The sequence below is a fragment of the Somniosus microcephalus genome, chromosome 13, assembly GCF_052327205.1.
Source record: "Somniosus microcephalus isolate GS21.2 chromosome 13, FLI_Smic_1.0, whole genome shotgun sequence".
NCBI lineage: Eukaryota > Metazoa > Chordata > Chondrichthyes > Squaliformes > Somniosidae > Somniosus > Somniosus microcephalus.
Genome location: NC_140999.1, coordinates 54,211,599 through 54,233,098, shown reverse-complemented (window position 1 = coordinate 54,233,098; position 21,500 = coordinate 54,211,599). Strand labels below are relative to the sequence as shown.

Sequence of the window (21,500 nt, the reverse complement as noted above, 5' to 3'; positions counted from 1 at the left end):
TGCCCTGCAGGTGGTGGCAGCTGCAATGCAGACGTCCCAGCGCTGGCATGTGCAATGGTCTCCTGCTGAGAGAGGACACCTGCACCATGGTCGGACGACACACTGGCTATCTGAGGGGAGCGGCTCGGCTCATCCGCCACAATCGCATGCTCCACTGATTCCTGGCCTTGTATGGGACTGGAAGGGCCCGGGGTGATCCTAACTGATGCAGAGAGAGTGGCTGCAGTGAGAGATCGCGTTGCCTCAATCTGGGTGTGGAGGAGCCCAGCAAGTGACTGCGTGGCAACAGTGAGGACCTGTGTGCCAGGTGCCAGTGCTTCGGAGAAGCCCTGGACAGTTCTTCCCATTGCTTCGGACAAGGCAGGTGCCGACCGCGCCACTGCCTCGGACAAGCCCTGGACAGACCTTTCCAGGGATTGTCCGAAGCCCTGAACAGTCCTTTCCATAGCCGACTCAAAGCCGTGGACAGTCCTCTCCATTGTTGGGCCGAAGCCCTGGATAGTCCTGTCCATTGTTGCCCCGAAGCCCTGGATAGACCTGTCCATTGTTGCCCCGAAGACCTGGAGAGTCCTGTCCATTGTTGCCCCAAAGCCCTGGAGAGTCCTCTCCATTGTTGCCCCAAAGTCCAACATACTCTTAGCCAATGAATCTATTGACTCAGGCATCTTCTCCACTGCAGCCATCAGCTCCGTGTGTCTGACCCGGGCCTGTTTGCTCATTTCAGCCAGGCGACGCACCTCATCTGCACTCTGTGCAGCAGTCATCACTACCTGCCTTGCCCTCCGGGGAGACGGTGGCCGAACTTGCCTATCCCCCGTTCGTTGCTGCATGCCGCTTGGTCCGGCAACTGGTTCATCCTCAGAGACCCCCCCCCCCTCCCCTCCAGGGGACTACTATCCCCAGTCTGTAGATGTGTCCGCTCCCCGGATTCTGCAACGGCTGGTCCGGATTCCTCCTGGTCCTCGCCTCCGGTGGCACTGGCACTGGCAGCTTCAGTGCGTTGAGCCCGCGTTGGTGCTGCTTCATCTGAAAGTAGGGAGGTGGAAGAGTGGCTTTAGCAAAAGGACAGGTTTGCTGAAAGGCATGCCACATTGCGGCAAGGCTCTGACATGGCTGCACACTGAGGATGCATGCTGGCGGGGGGACCAAGTGGAAGGCAACAGGTGAAATAGGTGAGAGTCTTACCCTCGCTGTCGGAAATGGGGTCGGCAGATGCAGTGGTCACAGGACCAGACAGACGTCCTCCAAGAATCTGGTGCACTCTCTCCTCCAGATCCGTTTCAGGCAACAGCGTTGATGATTCTGCCATTCCCATTTACACCTCATCTAGACCCAGCTTTTGTTTCTTTACTTGTCCCATTACCATCTCCTTTCGCCTTGCATTATCATCCCTTTTGTCATTTAATCTCTCCTGCCTTCCACCATATCACAGACCTTCCCTTTTGTTCTTTCCCCCCTTCCCCCTTTCCCTGCCCCTGCACTTGCTTAAAACCCGTTATATCTCTAACCTTTTCCAGTTCTGACAAAAGGTCATCGACCTGAAACGTTATCTCTGTTTCTCTCTCCCCAGATGCTGCCTGACCCGCTGAGTATTTCCAGTATTTTCTGTTTTTATTTCAGATTTCCAGCATCAGCAGTAGTTTGCTTTTATATAAATCTATAAACTGCCGCAAAAGACATACAGGCTTTCCATGTAACGTTTAGTATTGTGCAGCAATTCAATGGAATACACAACAACAACAACTTGTATTTATATAGCACCTTTTAACTTAGTGAAATGTCCCAAGGCACTTCACACTCTTCTCTTCCGAGAAGTCTACAAGAGTGCCCTGTTATCTACTAGATGTGTTAAGTACTTAATAGAAAGTGTTAAATGCCTGGCATTCAGTGTGCTAGCTGAAGCACCCATGGACTCCCTCCTGACACACAGCACAAATCTTGGACAGGATAAAAGGAAAAGCAGTCGTCTATCAGGCAATCCATCTCTCTCCCTCTCTCAATTACTGTATTTCCTGTCTTCATCTTATTGACATATCCTATGGTCATAGCTCCTCTGAAACGACTCTCCTCTCCCTCCCAAGTGCCAAAGAAGCCACTCTACATACTTCTCCTCTTGCCTATATCTTGCCAAATCGAGAGTCACTGCATCATTGGTCGGTCCTACTTTAACTCGTGTTTCCCAGGAGCCGAAAACTGCGGCACTCCTTCCCTCCCTTTTTCATCTGCAGGCTTTTAAAACGCAATCTTGGTGTCACCTAACCACTGTTTACTGATTTATTTCTCTCTCCTACTCTTTGTAACCCCAATGGTGTCTTGTGCTATGGGCCTTAGTATTTTCAATAGAGTGTAAGGAACAGATCACAGTGTGATGGAGAACAGACGGTTTTCAAAGTATTTTAGTGCAAAGCAAGAACATCCTTCTCTGTAGTGTTTTTTCATGTCCTCAGGATGTCCGAAGCACTACACAGCCAATTATTTACTTTTGAAGTCACTGTTGGTCTGTAGGCAAACGCGGGCAGCCAATTGCTGCACACAGCAAGATCCCATAAACAACAAAGGAGATGAATGACCAGTTTGTCCATTTCTGGTGGTGTCAGTTGAGGTATTAATGTTTGAGGTTGGCCAGGACATTCGAACTCCCTGCTCTTTCAGCAGTGCCATGGAATCTTTTACACCCACTTGAGCAGGTAGACTGGGTTTAATATTTCATCTGAAAGACAGCACTTCCTCAGTACTGCACTGAAGCACAAGTAAACAATGAATGAGAAAACTCACAAATTCGTCAAAATGATCAGAATTTCATGAAAGGTTGATTCTAACGGTTCAGACATCAAACCATACTGCCACTAAGGCCATGAGAGGCATGATGGTCAGCTGATCCTTTCTAGTCCAGTCTTCATTCAGCAGTAAATTGCGTGAGGCAAAGCGCTCGAGGACTTGGACATTACTTTTGTAGCTCCAAGCTTTTAATCTTCTTCAAGGCAAAGATGTTAAGTGTTGAGGAATGGAACACTTCATCCAGTGGAACCAAGCGTCTGTAGCAAGCACTCCCAGCCTTATACGTGGAGAAAAGCTCCTTCTACTCTGGCCCAACAACATGTCTCAGCCTCGACCTGGAGAAAAGTGCCCTCTACTGCACTAGGGGGACGGTTTTCCAATTCCTACACCACCCATCCTGTGGCCAATCTGGGCGAAAGCACCAAGTTAGTGTCCAACTTTGGGTAGCCTTGTGCCATGGAATGTCAGCCGCGAAGAACTGGGTTGAGTCCGTCCCAACCCATTTTAATTCGGACCTTTAGTGCCAGCTGAGGGAGGAGACTTCCATCCTATCGGCCAGGTTGGACTTAAGCCCAGAGGTCAGAGGTCGGCCCATTGCACCAGCCAAGCAAAAGAAGGCAGCAGAGCAGAATAAAGAACGCTTTAACGCAGATGTGTTTAAAAAGGCTTACGGTTCCCATCACAGACCGTACATCAATCTGAATTCAGACGTACTTTCTGTTACATACAAACACAATAAGCATGAGAAAGTTACCCCCATCCAGCGTGCCACATCCAGACAACTTTGTAACCACATAAACCATTTATCCATCCCTTAATCAGATAATGTCCTGGCAAAAGCAACAAAAAAACACAGAAATAAAATGTGGCCAATTCAGAATACTGGGAAACGCCTCTCCAACTCCCAAAGGCAATCAAGCAAAGCTCATGGGGATGGTTTCTAAAATACTGCCTGAATCTCATTCCGTGACGTTTCATGCACTGAACCAGAAACATAGGATGCTGGACCTGTCACAGGTCATACAATACGTGCACCAAACCCCTCCGAATTCTGGGATGCTGCTGATCTATAGGGGTTGTTCATGCTCCTGATATCCAACAAATGGGTGCTAGCCATAAAATACCCCCAGCAACATCCACCCAGTTACAGTCCACGGCACCAACAATGAACAGGTGGAAAATGATGATGCTGGAAAAAGAGGCCAGCCAGGTGAAGGACATATCTGACTTGGCAAACATGGCGTTTCACTCTCCTCCTCCTCCCCCCACCCCACCACCTCGCCGTCACACCACCCCCATGATGGCTCAGTGGGTTCCATCAGCTGTACAGACCTGGGAAGTTCCAGGTTCAAGCCCTGGTTTATGCAGAGTTGGCTAATCTCATCTGGGGCACCAATGGGTGCTACTATTGGTAGCAGGGGGAGGGGGAGTGTTTGCTAGTGCTGTGGGGGAGGGTTTAAACTAAAATGGCAGGGGGTTGGGAGCCTGAGCAGGGAGACAGAGGAAAGGGAAACAAGGATAAAAGCAAAAGATAGGAAGGAGAAAAATAAAAGTGGCAGTCAGAGAAGTCAACGGTTTAAATCAAACATGGCCACAGTAAATAATAATTCTAATAGGTCTAAGAGCGTTAAAAAAACAAGCCTGAAGGCTTTGTGTCTTAATGCGAGGAGCATTTGTAATAAGGTGGATGAATTGGCTGCGCAAATAGAAGTAAACAAATACAATTTGGTTGGGATTACGGAAACGTGGCTCAAGGAAGGCCAGGGCTGGGAACTCAACATCCAGGGGTATTCGATATTCAGGAAAGATAGGCAAAAAGGAAAGGGAGGTGGGGTAGCATTACTGGTTAAAGAAGGGATTAACACAATTGTAATGAAGGATATTAGCTTTGATGAGGTGGAATCTGTATGGGTAGAATTGAGAAATACTAAGGGGAAAAAAACGTTAGTGGGAGTGGTTTATAGACCTCCAAACAGTAAGGCGGAGGTTGGGGATGGCATTAAAAGAGAAATTAAAGAAGCGTGCAATAAGGGCACAGCAGTCATCATGGGTGACTTTAATCTACATATAGATTGGGCCAACCAAATGAGTAACAATACTGTGGAGGAGGAATTCCTGGAGTGTTTACGGGATGGTTTCCTGGACCAATATGTCGAGGAACCAACCAGAGATCAGGCCATCTTAGACTGGGTATTATGTAACGAGAAAGGATTAATTAGCAATCTTGTTGTAAGAGGCCCCTTGGATCGGAGCAATCATAATATGATCGAATTCTTCATTAAGATGGAGAATGAAGTAGTTGACTCGGAGACTAGGGTCCTCAATTTAAATAAAGGAAACTATGATGGTCTGAGGAGCGAGTTGGGTAGGATTGATTGGGGAGTGGCACTCAAAGGGTTGACGGTGGATAGGCAATGGCAAACATTCAAAGACCGAATGGATGAACTACAGAATTTGTTCATCCCAGTTTGGCATAAAAATAAAACAAAAAAGGTGACCCAACCGTGGCTAACAAGGGAAATTAGGGATAGCATAAGGTCCAAGGAGAGGGCAGATAAATTGGCCAGAAAAAGCAATAATCCTGAGGATTGGGAGCAGTTTAGGATTCAACAAAGGAGGACAAAGGGATTAATTAAGAAAGGGAAAATAGAATATGAGAGTAAGCTTGCAGAGAACATAAAAACTGACTGTAAAAGCTTTTATAGATATGTGAAGAGAAAAGATTGGTGAAGTCAAGCGTAGGTCCCTTGCAGTCAGAATCGGGGGAATTTATAATGGGGAACAAAGAAATGGCAGACCAACTAAATACATATTTTGGTTCTGTCTTCACAAAGGAGGACACAAATAACCTCCCAGAAATACCGCGGAACATAGGGTCTGATGAAAGGGTGGAACTGAAAGAAATCAGTATTTGTAGGGAAATGGTGTTAGGAAAATTGATGGGACTGAAGGCCGATAAATCCCCAGGGCCTGATAATCTACATCCCAGGGTACTTAAGGAAGTGGCCCTAGAAATAGTAGATTTGCTGGTCATCTTCCAGAATTCGATAGACTCTGCAACGGTACCCATGGATTGGCGGGTAGCTAATGTTACCCCACTATTCAAAAAAGGTGGTAGAGAAAAGGCGGGGAATTATAGACCGGTAAGCTTGACATCGGTAGTGGGGAAAATGCTAGAGTCCATTATAAAAGATGTAATAGCAGAGCACTTGGAAAGTAGTGACTGGATCATACAAAGTCAACATGGATTTACAAAAGGTAAATCATGCTTGACTAATCTACTGGAATTTTTTGAGGATGTAACTGGTAAAATAGATAAGGGAGAACCAGTGGATGTGGTGTATTTGGACTTTCAGAAGGCTTTCGATAAGGTCCCGCATAAGAGATTATCGTGTAAAATTAAGGCACATGGGATTGGGGGCAAGGTATTGACTTGGATAGAGAACTGATTGGCGGACAGAAAGCAAAGAGTTGGAATAAACGGGTCGTTTTCCGAGTGGCAGGCAGTGACTAGTGGGGTACCGCAAGGATCGGTCCTAGGACCCCAGCTGTTCACAATATATATTAATGATCTGGACGAGGGAATTGGATGTAATATCTCCAAATTTGCAGACGACACAAAGCTGGGGGGGAGGGTATGCTGTGAGGAGGATGTCGTGAAACTCCAGCACGATTTGGACAGGTTGGGTGATTGGGCAGAAACATGGCAAATGCACTATAATGTGGATAAATGTGAGGGTTATCCACTTTGGTGGCAAAAATAGGAAGGCAGATTATTATTTGAATGGTACTAGATTGGGAGAAGGGGAAGTGCAAAGAGACCTGGGTGTTCTTGTACACCAGTCGCTGAAGGTAAGCATGCAGGTGCAGCAGGCGGTTAAGATGGCAAATGGTATGTTGGCCTTCGTAGCAAGAGGGTTCGAGTACAAGAACAAGGATGTCTTGCTGCAGTTGTACAGGGCCTTGGTGAGACCACACCTTGAGTATTGTGTGCAGTTTTGGTCGCCTTACCTGAGGAAGGACGTTCTTGCCATGGAAGGAGTGCAGCGAAGATTCACCAGGCTGATACCTGGGATGGCAGGAATGACGTATGAGGAGAGATTGTGTCGATTGGGCTTATACTCACTGGAGTTTAGAAGATTGAGAGGGGATCTCATCGAAACCTATAAAATTCTGTCAGGCCTGGACAGACTAGATGCAGGAAGGATGTTTCTGATGGCCGGGGAGTCCAGAGCCAGGGGACGTAGTCTAAGGATAAGGGGTAAGCCATTTAGGACTGAAATGAGGAGGAATTTCTTCACCCAGAGAGTGGTGAACCTGTGGAACTCTCTGCCACAGAGGGCGGTGGAGGCCAGTTCATTAAGTATATTCAAGAAAGAGTTGGATATATTTCTTAAGGCTAAAGGGATCAAGGGATATGGGGAGAAGGCAGGGACCGGGTACTGAATTTGGATGATCAGCCATGATCTCATTGAATGGCGGAGCAGGCTCGAAGGGCCGAATGGCCTACTCCTGCTCCTATCTTCTATGTATTGACCCCAATGACTTGAGTCAGGACAGGGAAAATAGGCTACGGTTCCCACTCGTGATCACAATCATGTGACTGGAAATTAATGTCTGTGTGCGCGTGCGTGAGCATGTATGCATGCGTGCATATGTATGTATGTGTGCGTGCAAATGTATGTTATTGTGCATGGATGTGTAGGTGCATGTGCATGCCTGCATGTGTGTGCGAGCGAGCGTGCGTGCATTGACCAAGGAGAAGATCAGGCCAATAGTTTGCAGACACTCATGGTCAATGTTCACTCGTGAATAAGCCTTACAAATTACACGGTTAAACCCACCAGTTACTCCCTCCAGATGTGAATTTCAAAATTAGGATTCTACCCATTAAAAGCTGGACCGTTGGGAATACCGCAGATCTGGTGTGACACATGCAGCTGCTTTCCCGGTTTGCCACAGGGTGCATCTCACCGGTGAGCAGCGTGACCAGAGGGCACCGTGAATTGCCAAAATCCCACACAGATGGCCGAACGCAGCTCCGGGAGGACCAGGCTCTGAGGAGGTGGCTAAGGACGCCCGTCAACATTCAGAGCATTGCAATTTACCAAGAAACTTGTGAGTATTTAGCATTTGAAGTGTTTCATTTGTTCCATCAAAAACAGTTTGGTAGATTAAACCTGAAGTATTTCTGACCCAACAAGCAAGGATTTTACTCGTGGCTGATTTCACCTCTGTTTTTTATTGACAGAGTTCAGGAAAAATACCTCGAAGTTATGAATAGCATTCAGTAGTGGGAGGTACTGGAGGGAGTCCAGTGCCTGTGGAACTGTATCCCAGCAACATTCAGCGCCTCCACAAGAAGAGGGGAGGGGAGACATCTGATAAGGAGAAAGGACAGGGCACTTGAGCAGAACTCAAGGCCATGGACTGGGAACAGGGACAAGTTCAAGCCTGACTTTGCACAGCTCTCAATGTAAGTTGTACAGGAAATTTTGTGCTATCCGGCACCGACGGGACCGAGCTGTTGCCGTCCCATCAAAACTGCCGGACAAACCAGCGCTAATGTTGAAACATACGGAGATTTTGAGCTCCGTATCTGGCAACAAACCCGAAACGGCTCCTGATTTTTGCCGGCGGCTCAAGCATTCCGGACAGTTAACCTCCGGATAAACCAAAGTTTCCTGTATTGTGCTCAGAAACCCAAGTAGAGGTGATGGCATCTCCTGCTTAGGATTACCAACTCTGGTTGGACATATTCCTGGAGCTTTCATCACAGTCAAACAGCCTTTATTATCCTGCTCCAATATTTTTATTACTTAATAAACGAAAATGAAAAATACACACAAATTTTTTTAATGCCTCTGTGATTTTTCTCCCAGGTCTCCCGCAGCAGTGTCTTGGAGATTAATCTTCAATTCCTGTAAACTCCAGGGCAATACGGGAGGGTTGGCAACCTTCTCCGATGTGGAGCTGCCAAGCCAAGCGAACCCTCCCCCTCCATTGAAAAAATTGTTTACAAACAAAGACAGCTAATTTGAGGGAAAATTTGGGTCATAGCAAGCAGATGTTTTCACCCAGTTACTGGATCCCACAATAGTCTGACCAACTAGGACTATGTTTCCATCTCTTCAAGGCAGTGTCTTGTTTTGGCACAATGTTAGAGAGCCATCTTCCTACATTGAGAAACAATTAAAGGCAACTTGACGTGCCCGGCATTCCACAAATCATGCAAAAATGTACTTGATGAGCTCCCCCCGTGTCCTGGTGGGTGAAGACAGTGCCCGGTGTAGGACTAGGCTTCACTCACCAGAAGTTGCTGGCTTTGATTCTGAGTTGGGCTGTTTGCCGACCTCACTTGTGTGAGGTGCAGGAGGGTGGGCAGCACCCATGGAACTTTACGCCAACTAGAATCAGCACCTTCAAAGGAGGGAGGGAAAAAAAAGAGGGAACATAGGAACAGGAGTCGGCCATTCAGTCCCTCAAGTCTGTACCGCCATTCAATTGGAATTGGAATTGGAATAAATAAATAAATATAAGACAAGCTTATCACTCTACTAAAAGACAAGATGATAAATGACTGTGATGGTGATATTCAGCTACTCTTTTCTCGTTAGACCACAATGTCCATCGTTTGCAGTGATATCAGCACAAGTTTCATCATATAGGAAAGGCTTACCTTCAATAGTGGAGTCAGCCAACACCAAGGACAACAAGGCCATTACAAAGACAACTGGAGGCATCATCAAGTAACTAGGTAACAGCATCCTTGGCAATGACCTTTAACACCGGCCTGGAAGCCGAGGCCTGTACCAGCTTAACAGTGCGACTTCAGATTGGAGTCACTTCAAGTCTAGAAAGACAGGACAAAAAAAAAATAGATTAAAACTGTGCACATTTCAGGACAAAGTACCCATCAAATTCTCGATTTTATTGAGTGGGATATTGTTTCTAAATTTAAACTGATGGGGACCAACTGGTACAGTAGCCCAGATAGGCCTTTCACTTCAGGGACCTGGGACCAAATCCAGCCCTCACTGATGGTTCCTTATTCTCCTAGCTGTAAGGGACATAAGTGAAAGGAATTTTGGCAGAGTCCACCCACTTCCTAGTGGGTGAGGGCTCACAGAACAAAAATCTCCATAATTTGGCACTAAATTGGCATTGTCCCTCACACAAATCATAGTATGGCTCGGGTGTAACATGCAAGTGTAACATTGGCACAGTCGGGGTCGTTTTTCCGAACTAGGAGTTTAGACACATGGCTGGTGTCGGGTAAAGGGAGTTCAGAGTTCTTCTAGAATCTGAAAATGTTCATTTTAAATTGCTACAGTTGCTATCCTTCGTGCTTACAGTTCCGCCCAGAGTGTAGGCCTGTCTTGGGGAATCAGCAGGTGTTTGGAGCCCAGGAGACAATTGGCCATTCCCTTCCCAAATAAAATTACCATTTCTTTGAAATAAAACACTTCAACTTGGGTGAAAGATCTAGAACTCCCCTTGTTGGCTCAGTTAGTAGATGGACGACCCACCGTGGTACTGAGCCAATCAGAGAAGGTCTCTGGTTTGATCCCTGGTGTGCACTAGTTAGCAGATCCCAGCCAGAGGCTGCAGCTGGGGTGCTACAATTGGGCTCAGCGCCCCTGGGCTTGGACAACAGACAAAAGGCAGGGCTCCTGCTCCCATCCAGTGATCCCTGATGGAAAGAGCACATGTGCAGACGGTTGGTGAGGAAGGGTCAGGGCACAGCTGTGACACCCCCTCTTTTTGTCACTCACTGGGCTCGCACGTGAAGGTTGGGCACTTGGAAGGGTGGAAAGGGAGTTACTGAAGGGCAAGCACCATTTTTGGATCTGTACCATAAAATGAGTCAGCACCTTCTGATAGGAGAGGGAGAAAGAATATGCAAAACTACAGCATCCATCCTGTTAAAAGCAGCTATATTAACATCCAGTGGGTAACTGCCTGAGACAGGATCAATAGGAATTACAGAGTAAGACTGATACTGCAGCTGAGATGAGAAGGGGCCTGTTCTATAAAAACCTTGGGCTTTAAAAATCCTTTCCTCTAATTCAATTGAGAGATTTAATTTCTAATATTTTTCCATTACAGATTGTAAGAGACAGTCAGCTTCTCTGCAGAACACACCAGTCACGTTGAATAAAAGTCATCAAAGAACGAAGGCCGCCTGAATGGGTTTGCCAGAAACACATGAATAAAAAAACACTAAACATAGCTTGCCAGCTCTCTCCTCCAACCACCTTTGAGGTTACTCGTGAGGTCAAGGTGAAGATTCACATCCATTCAGTGAATAGACTGACAGCATCAGGATAGATAAATAACCTGGCTGATTCAGCACAGTTTGGGATTCAGGCCCAGGATCTTTCATTGCCATCAACCCTCCCATCACAATAACGGCTAAGATCTAATAAAACCCCCCCCAAAAAAATCAGACTCCTGTAGTCACACACTTATCAATATTCAGGGCGACTGTCGGGCCTTGGTAAACGAGGCGGACCCTGGTCTCATTTATCAGGAGTACATTCAGAAGAGCTGAAATCCATATTTAAATATTATCTTCAGGAGAGAATGTCCTGTATCCGGCATAGAGTCTTCAGCCCATCTCACGTTTGAGGTAGGAACAGGAGCAGGCCGTTCAGCCCCTCAAGCCTGCTCCGCTATTCAATTAGATCATGGCTGATCTGCAGCTCAACTCCATTTACCCGCTTTAGCTTCATATCCCTGGATCCCCATACCCAACAAAAATCTATCCATAGTAGCAAAATACTGCAGATGCTGGAAATCTGAAATAACAACAGAAAATGCTTGAAATACTCAGCAGGCCAGGCAGCATTCCGTGGAGAGAGAAACAGAGTTAACGTTTCAGGTCTGGGACCCTTCATCAGAACTGGAAAAAGCTGGAGATGTAACAGATATTAAGCAGGTGCAGAGACAGGGGGGGGTTAGGAGGGGGGAGGTTAGGAGGGGAGGAAGGAATTGAAAGAATATCCTGTACTTTTGTAAGAGGCAGGAAAGATAAAATGTTGCAAATGGGAATGGCAAAAATCATACTGCATGAAAAATGGGGGCAGGGATAATTATCTGAAATTGTTGAACTCAATGTTGAGTCCGGCAGACTGCAAAGTGCCCAATCGAAAGATGAGGTGCTGTTCCTCGAGCTGAATCCATCCATCTCAGCCTTGAAAGCTCGAATTCTCCCCCGGCATCCACAACCGTTTGGGGCTGAGAATTCCAGATTTCTACTACCTTTGGCGTGAAAAAGTGCTTCCTGATTTCCCACCTAAATGGCCTCGCTCTAATTTTAAGATTATGTCCCCATATTCTTGATTCCCCATTAGAGGAAATAGTTTCTAAGTAATGCATTGTGAGGAGAGTTTTACATAGAATTACATAAGATATACGGCACAGAAACAGGCTAGACGGTCCAACCAGTCTATGCCGGCGTTTATGCTCCATTCGAGCCTCCTCCCTCATCTAACTCTATCTGCATAACCCTCTGTTTACTTCTCCCTCATATGCTTATCTAGCTTCCTCTTAAATGCATCTATACTATTCGACTCAACCACTCCCTGTGGTAGCGAGTTCCACATTCTCACTACTCTTTGGGTAAAGAAGTTTCTTCTGAATTCTCAATTGGATTTCTTGGTGACTATCTTATATTGAGGCCTCGAATTATGCTCTTCCCCACAAGTGGAAACATTCTCTCTGTATCCACTCTATCAAAACCTTTCATCATTTTAAAGATCTCTATTAGGTCACCCCTCAGCTTTCCTTTATCAAGAGGGAAAAAAAAAGACCCAACCTGTTCATCCTTTCCCAATAGGTATAACCTGGTAGTTCTGGTATCATCCTTGTAAATCTTTATTGCACCCTCTCCAGTGTCTCTATATCCTTTTTATAATATGGTGACCAGAACTGTACACAGTCCTCCAAGTGTGGTCTAACCGAGGTTCGATACAAGCTTATATGGCTCGGTGTCAAATTTTTTGTCTTATAATACTCCTGTGCAGCGCCTTGGGACATTTACTACGTTAAAGGTGCTATATAAATTCAAGTTGTTGTTGTTGTTTAGCATAACGTCTCTACTTTTCAAGTCTATCCCTTAGAAATAAACCCTAGTGCTTGGTTTGCTTTTGTTATGGCCTTGTTAACCTGCTTCACTACTTCTAGTGATTAGTGTATTTGTACTCCCAGATCCCTTTGCTCCTCTTCCATAATTAGATTCTTACTTCCAAGTAATATGTGACCTCCTTATTTTTCTTACCAAAATGTAATACCTCACACTTATCTATGTTGAATTTCAATTGCCAATTATATGCCCATTCTGCAAGTTTGTTAATGTCTTCTTGTAATTTTTTGCAGTCCTCCTCAGTATTGACTATCTCCCCTCCCCCCAATTTGGTGTCATCCACAAATTTAGAAAAAAAAATGTTGATTCCAAAGTCTAGATCGTTAATATAAATTGTGAACAACAGTGGTCCCAACACTGATCCTTATGGGACACCACTTCCCACCTTCTGCCACTCTGAATAGCTACCCTTTACCCCTACTCTCTGCTTTCTGTGTTGTAGCCAGCTAGCTATTCATTCTGCTACTTGTCCCCTGACCTTATTCATTAGTCTATTATGTGGTATCTTATCGAAGGCCTTTTGGAAATCTAGCTATACCACATCTACTGTATTACCCTTGTCTACTTTCTCTGTTACCTCTTCAAATAATTCAGTGAGGTGCATCAAGCAAGACTTTCCCTTTTGAAATCCATGCTGACTATTCATTATTATATTTTTGGTTTCTAGATGTTCTTCTATTTTCTCCTTTAGTAGGGATTCCATTATCTTTCCTACCACTGATGTCAAGCTGACTGGTCTATAGTTCCCTGGACATGTTCTATCTCCCTTCTTAAATATAGGTATAACGTTAGCTATCCGCCAGTCCTCTGGCACTACACCTTTCTTCTAATGAATTATTAAATGTGTGTAATAGTGTCTCTGTTATTTCTTCCCTAGATTCTTTTAAAATGTGCAGATGCAATCCGTCCTGTTTTATCAGTTTGATCAGTTAATTTAATATTTCTCCTCTCTGCATTTTAAATGCGGTTATGTTATTTCTAATCTCATCATCCGATGTCATGTCCATCTGATCCATCTCCCTGATAAATACTGAAGCAAAATAATTATTTAATATTTCTGCTATTTTGCTATTGCTGCCTGTGATTTTATCATGTCCGACCCTTAGTGGCCCAAATCTGACAGTGATGGCTTTGTAGCACTCTCAACTCTGAGTCAGAAGATGCAAGCTCCACTCCACGACGTAAGTACATAATCTGACTGACGTTCCAGTGCAGTACTGAGGGAGTGCTGCATTGTCGCAGGTGCCATGCTTTGGATGTGATGTTAAACTGACTGTGCCTGTGGCTTAGGTGGATGTTAAAGATCCTGTGGCATGATTTTCAAAAGAGAAGGAAGTTCTCCCAGGGTCCTGGCCAATATTCCTTCCTCTTTAACTACCCACCAATAAAAACAAATTAACTTTCATCTCGTGGCTGCTGATGGGACCTTGCTGTGCGCAAAATGACTACTGGAGCACTTCAAAGTAATTGATTATATAAGAGGCATTTGTCATTTTCTAAGAGATGTGATAAGATGCAATATAAATGCAAGTCTTTCTTTTTAGTGCTAGGGTATCTATTACCCTATCATTGGTATGAGGCTGGCATCCTATCTAGGGGCTTTTCTGAATCTGATTTTCTATCAGTCATAAATTTAGCTACTTTAAAGATAGGAAACCAACCCCAATTTAAAAGATGGTATTTTCCAGTACTCTAACTACAAATGTAATCCTCACCCCTCCCTCTCTCCCCCACACACTGTGGCCTAAGTTTTCAGTGTGCTGTGAGGTGGGCTTTTAGGCGTGCGGGGGGCTAAAATCCCGAATTCGGGGGTCCCGACACCAACCCGCCCAAAACCCGCCTCCACATAAGTTTCAAAGGAGGCGGGTACCCGCCCCGCACTGGGACCCGCTGACCCGAGGCGGGAAGGGATTAGTGCCAATTAACTGCCTGTTAACAGGTAGTTAACAGGCAGTTTTTACCCTAATCCCTATTTTGAAGGGTGTTGTGTGGGATTCCCGACGGCTCCAAACCACGCCAGGTTAGAGCAGGCGGGCCGTCGGGTTGAAGGACTTGGAGGGGTCGAGATGTTGGAGATCAGGTGAGTGATGGGTGCATGAGTGCAAAGGTAAGTGTGTTTGGTGTGTCTAAAGTGTGTAAAGAAGTTTAAACGATCTGTACTTACCTTAACAGCCTTTCTTCCTCTAGGCGTCGGAAGTCCATCATTCAGCCGGCACTGAAAGCAGAATGGCTGCAATCTGTCAAAAGTGACAGCCTGCAGCTTTCAGTTCTAACTGAGTCTGCGTACAAGGACTCAGGTTAGAAGTCAGAGGGGGAGAAATTGGGTGGAGCTGCAAATGGGGCGCCAAGCTCGCCTGGGCGCCGGATTTAGCGCAGCGTTTGGAGCAGTAGCGACTGCCGGAAATTCAGTTTGAGCGCCCCAAGAGGGACACGGGGCGAGGCTCGAGGCACTCCGCGTCCCTCTTAGGGCACTGAAACTGAATATCGCAGCGCAACGTGCCGCAGCGCCACACGCTGTGGCACGGCGCGCTGCGGTACTGCAGGCCTTCCCCCCATTCTTAAGGGGGAGGGGCCTGCACCAGCGCGATCGGAGATCGCGAGTGCCGGCAAAAGAGCCCAGCACCGAGGAGAAGTGCCGGGCTCTCGGAAAACAGCCGGCAATGCCGCGGGGGGGCGATCAGGAGGCCGGGGACGGAGGTGCTGACAGGCGGCCGCCGAAAAAAACGGCCGCCCCGCACCTCCACCTTAATTTGCGCCACTGCCGCCACAGGAAGGCCCCGTGAACCAGGCGCCATTTGCGAACGGCGCTACAGAGGCGGTCGCTGCCAAATATCGAGATCGGGGCAGTAGCGGGGCGCTGCGCACACTGATGACGTCATCGGAGGCGGCGCAGCGCAACAGGTTAACGCCGCCATTAGCGCCCCAGCTAAATATCGCGGGAGGCGCGGCCAGTGGCGCTAAAGCCACTGAGTGCCCTCTTTAGGCGCTAACTGGTGGTGCAGCCCACCAAATTTCTAGGCCAGACTGTCAGTGTTTGACAGCTTCAAACAGCTGTGAAACACTGATATTTCATCTGTCAGCACATCTTGACAGATGAACTTTCAGTCTGTGACGTCACCTGTTGCCGGGTGGCCCTTAATTGGCCTGCTGAGCCCGCTGGGCGGGCTCAACAAGTTCAATCAAGGGAAAATCACGTGGATTGGCCGGACGTCGGTGGAGGCGGGACTAAAACCCGAAAGTTGTAGTCCCGCCTCCTTCCCAACTGCTGAATGAAAATCCAGCCCTATATATTTATTGAGTCCCTCTTTCTCTATGCTAAGGTTGACTTATAATTGGAGCTGAACTACTTATCAAAAATGGAGTCTATAAAACTCCATCATGCATTAAGGTGTCAGCCTTGGCTCAGTGGTAGCACTCTCGTCTTTGAGTCAGAATGCTGTGGGTTCAAGTTCTCCTTTAGAGACTTGAGCACATATTCCAGGGTGACACTCCAGTGCAGTACTGAGGGAGTGCTGCACGGTCAGAGGTGCCATCTTTCAGATGTGACGTTAAACCGAGTGTTGTATTCGAAGAAGAGCAGGGGTGTTCAGAGACGATTCACGAGGTTAATTCCAGAGATGAGGGGGTTGACTTATGAGGAAAGGTTGAGCAGGTTGGGCCTATAGTCATTGGAATTTAGAAGAATGAGAGGTGATCTTATTGAAGCATAAAAGATACTGAGGGGGCTCGACAAGGTAGATGCAGAGAGGATGTTTCCCCTCGTGGGGAAATCTAGAACGCGGGGACACAGTTTTAGAATAAAGGGTCGCCCTTTTAGAATTGCGATGAGGAGGAATTCCTTCTCTCAGAGGGTCGTAAATCTGTGGAATTCTCTGCCCCAGAGAGCTGTGGAGGCTGGGTCATTAAATACATTTAAGGTGGAGACAGACAGATTTTTTGCAAGGTAAGGGAGTGAAGGGTTATGGGAAATGGGCAGGGAAGTGGCTTTGAGCCCAAGATTAGCCATGATCTTATTGAATGGCAGAGCAGGCTCGAGGGGCCAAGTGGCCTATTCCTGCTTCTATTTCTTATGTTCTCCCGGTGTCCTGGCCAATAGTTATCCCTCAGTCAACACCTAAAAACAGATGCTCTGGTCATTATCTCATTGCTGTTTGTGGGAGCTTGCTGTACACAACTTGGCTGCCTCATTTCCTACATTACAAGTGACTATACTTCAAAAGTACTTCTTGGTTGTAAGTGCTTTGGGATGTCCTGAAATTGTGAAAGGCGTTATATAAATGCTAGTCTTTCTTTCTCTTAGTCACAGGACCACAATGCCTGATAGATTACTGAATCATGTTTTGGGGGCACTGGGAAGATGTAGTGCACAAAATGAGAAACAATTGTGGAATGTTATCACAGTGTTGAGCTTGCTGCACTTTGAGGTGTAACCTGCATTCACTGCACTAACTGTACTGGTCACTCACTAATAGCTGAAGCACAAACTAGACTGTACAGTTTGGGGTTGGTGTCTGTTAAACTTGTGCTGTGGGAAAACATGGGAATTTACAACTTTCTGGAAAGTCAGATGTCCATTTCAAACCATGTCTTGTCCTAAAGTGACGGAAAATTAAAGTTGAAGGTACTTCAGTAGGATAATGAGACTGCTTCGCTCCTCTTCAATCCATCATCCCTCAGCTGTCACGCCACCTGTCCCACAGTGCCCTGCTTGGAAATTACACATGCCATCTTGCACACAGCTGAGGGATGTTCGTGCTAAGGAATGGAATTCTTCCCAATGTTGCCACACTCCCAAGTCAGGTACAGCACAGCCAGATGCAGAGTAAAGCTCCTTGTACTCAGTAACAATTTGACTGATCCCCAACCTCAGAACAGCACCCTCTTACTGCACCAGTGTGGCATTTTTATCCACTCGCCCCGCCCCCACCACATCCATCCTGTGGCCTCTCTGAATGAGATTGCTAAATAGTCCTGAATAAGATTTAGTTTAGTGCTGTAGGCCCATGCCCACCAGGAATTGGCCTGAGATGGAGACTGCACAAACACATGTCACATAGCCAGCAGACAGATTTCACAAGTCTGGGCTGGACCTGTGCTCAACTCTGCACCACCCAGTTCTCTCACAAAGTACCTTCACAGAATAAAACCGTTCTCTTGATCTAAACCATTTTTATTCTAGTGACATGGCTGCCTGCAAGTTATTCAGCCTCGGATGTGACTTACAGAAGAATTTCAAATGTGCTTCCCATATATCCTTCTATTGTCTGGGGAGTATATGTACATACTGTATCTGGGACATTTCCTCAATGTAAGCAATGGAATGGTCATCCAAGATTAAAATCTAAATGGATCAAATCCCTTCCCATTCACTCCCACTGCATAGAATTCCGATGGACCAACACCTTCCTATTCATAGCCATTGAACTGAGTTTCAAAGGATCCAAATCCTTTATCATTCCTTTTCATTCATTCTCACCAAACAGAATTCTGATTGGGGCACAGTCCTTTCCATCCCTCTCATGTATAGAATTTCAAAGGGGTAAATCCCTTCCCGCTCACTCCCATCACATAGAACTTCAATGGTGCAAATCCCACCACAGAAAAACCCTTCTCAAACACTCCTACCATATAGAATTCCACTGGGGCCAATCTCTGCCCATTCACACTGATTATATAGAAAACCAATGGATTAAGACCTTTCTCATTTAATGGAACCCAATTACACAAACTATTCAAGCTTGATCGCCACTGTAACAGCCAGGACTGGGCAAGGCCCTCCCAGGCCATAAGAACATAAGAAATAGGAGCAGGAGTAGGCCAATCAGCCCCTCGAGCCTGCTCTGCCATTCAATAAGATCATGGCTGATCTGATCCTAACCGCCAATCCACTATCACAGAACCATCTCCTGAATCTAACAGAATTAGACACACGAAATAGCAGCAGGATCAGGCTACACGGCCCCTGGGCCCGCTCCACTACCCACAGGGCCATGACCGATCCGAACCTAGACTCATGTCCAAATTCCTGCCCGCTCCCCGTAACCCTTAATTCCCTTTACTTCTAGGAAACTGTCTATTTCTGTTTTAAATTTATGTAATGATGTAGCTTCTACAGCTTTTTGGGGCAGCATATTCCATGGGCCTACCACCCTCTGAGTGAAGTAGTTCCTCCTCATCTCAGTTTTGAAAGAGCAGCCCCTTATTCTAAGACTATGCGCCCTAGTTCTAGTTTCACCCATCATCGGGAACATCTTCCCCGCATCCACCCGATCCAACCCCTTCACAATCTTATATGTTTCAATAAGATGGCCTCTCATTCTTCTGAACTCCAATGAGTAGAGTCCCAATCTACTCAACCTCTCCTCATATGTCCATCCCCTCAACCCCGGGATTAACCGAGTGAACCTTCTTTGTACTGACTCGGGAGCAAGTATGTCCTTTCTTAAGTATGGACACCAAAACTTTACGCAGTATTCCAGGTGCAGTCTCACCAATACCTTGTACAACTGAAGCAATACCTCCCTATTTTTATATTCTATCCCCCTAGCAATGAAAGCCAACATTCCATTGGCCTTCTTAATCACTTGCTGCACCTGCATACTAACCTTTTGAGTTTCGTGCACCAGGACCCCCAGATCCCTTTGTACTTCAGTACTTTCCAGTTTCTTGCCATTAAGATAATAACTTGCTCTACGATTTTTCCTGCCAAAGTGCATAACCTCACACTTTCCAGTATTGTATTCCATCTGCCAAATCTCTGCCCACTTACTTAGCCTGTCTATGTCCCCTTGCAGGTTTTTTATGTCCTCCTCACTCACTACTTTTCCTCCCATCTTAGTATCATCTGCAAACTTTGATATGTTACACTCGGTCCCCTCCTCCAAATCGTTAATATAGATTGTAAAGAGTTGGGGACCCAGCACTGACCCCCTGCGGAACATCACTAGTTACTGATTGCCAGTCTGAGAATGAACCATTTATCCCAACTCTCTGCTTTCTGTTAGATAGCCAATCCTCGATCCATGCCAGAATATTACCCCCAATCCTGTGATTTTTTATCTTAAGCAATAATCTTTTCTGTGGCACCTTGTCAAATGCCTTTTGGAAGTCTAAATACACTACGTCCACTGGTTCCCCTTTATCCACCCTATATGTTACTTCCTCAAAGAACTCCAGCAAATTTGTCAAACATGACTTCCCCTTCATAAAACCATGCTGACTTTGTCCTATTAAATTATGATTATCCAAATGTCCTGTTACTGTCTCCTTAATAATGGACTCCAAAATTTTACCTACCACAGATGTTAGGCTAACCGGTCTATAGTTTCCAGCCTTCTGTCTACTGCCCTTTTTAAATAAGGGCGTTACATTAGCAGTTTTCCAGTCTGCCGGGACCTTTGCCGAGTCCAAGGAGTTTTGGAAAATTATTACCAATGCATCCACAATCCCTACCGCCACTTCCCTCAAGACCCTAGGATGTAAGCCATCAGGTCCAGGTGATTTATCCGCCTTGAGTCCCATTATTTTACCGAGTACCACTTCCTTAGTGATTTTGATCGTGTTTAGCTCCTCCCCCCTTTAGCCCCCTGTTTGTCCAGTGTTGGGATATTCTTAGTGTCTTCTACTGTAAAGACTGATATAAAATATTCATTCAGTGTTTTTGCCATCTCCATATTTCCCACCATTAATTTCCCGGTCTCATCCTCTAAGGGACCAACATTTACTTTAGCCACCCTTTTTCTTTTTATATAACTATAAAAACTCTTACTATCTGTTTTTATATTTTTTGCTAATTTACTTTCATAATCTATCTTCCCTTTCTTAATCAATCTTTTTGTTATTTTTTGCTGTCTTTTAAAGTTTTCCCAATCCTCTATCCTCCCACTAGATTTGGCTACCTTATATGCCCTTGTTTTTAGTCGAATACTATCCTTAATTTCTTTACTTAGCCACGGATGGCTGTCTTTTCTTTTACACCCTTTTCTTCTCAGTGGAATATATATTTTTTGGAAGTTGTAAAATAACTCCTTAAATGTACACCACTGATCATGTATCGTCTTACCCTTTAATCTATTTTCCCAATCCACTCTACTCAATTCCGCTCTCATACCTTCATAGTCTCCTTTATTCAAGCTTAGCACGCTTGTTTGAGATCCAACCTTCTCACCCTCTAATTGAATATGGAATTCAACCATGTTATGGTCACTCATTCCAAGGGGATCCTTTACTAGGACATTTTGAATTAATACTGTCTCGTTACGCAGGACCAGATCTAAGGTTGCTTGCCCCCTGGTCGGTTCAGTTACATACTGCTCAAGAAACCCATCCCTAATACACTCAATGAACTCATCCTCAAGGCAGCCCTGCCCAATTTGATTTGTCCAATTAATATGATAGTTAAAATCCCCCATAATTATAGATGTTCCCTTATTACAAGCCTCAACTATTTCCTGATTGATACTCCGTCCAACAGAGTTGCCACTGTTCGGAGGCCTATAAACTACGCCCACTGGTGTTTTTTCCCCTTATTATTCCTTACCTCCACCCAAACTGTTTCATTATCCTGATCTTTTGA

General features: G+C 45.7%; 1 protein-coding gene across 1 annotated transcript in view; it reads right to left on the bottom strand.

Annotated features, from left to right (window-relative positions):
* Positions 1 to 21,500, bottom strand: part of LOC147108325 (receptor-type tyrosine-protein phosphatase delta-like) — a 620,473-nt gene that overhangs the window by 445,058 nt on the left and 153,915 nt on the right. The window contains exon 2 of the mRNA XM_086004913.1: positions 9,458 to 9,631. Coding sequence (XP_085861039.1) covers positions 9,458 to 9,545 — 88 coding nt within the window. The 5' untranslated portion in view covers positions 9,546 to 9,631. The remainder of the gene's footprint in view (positions 1 to 9,457; positions 9,632 to 21,500) is intronic.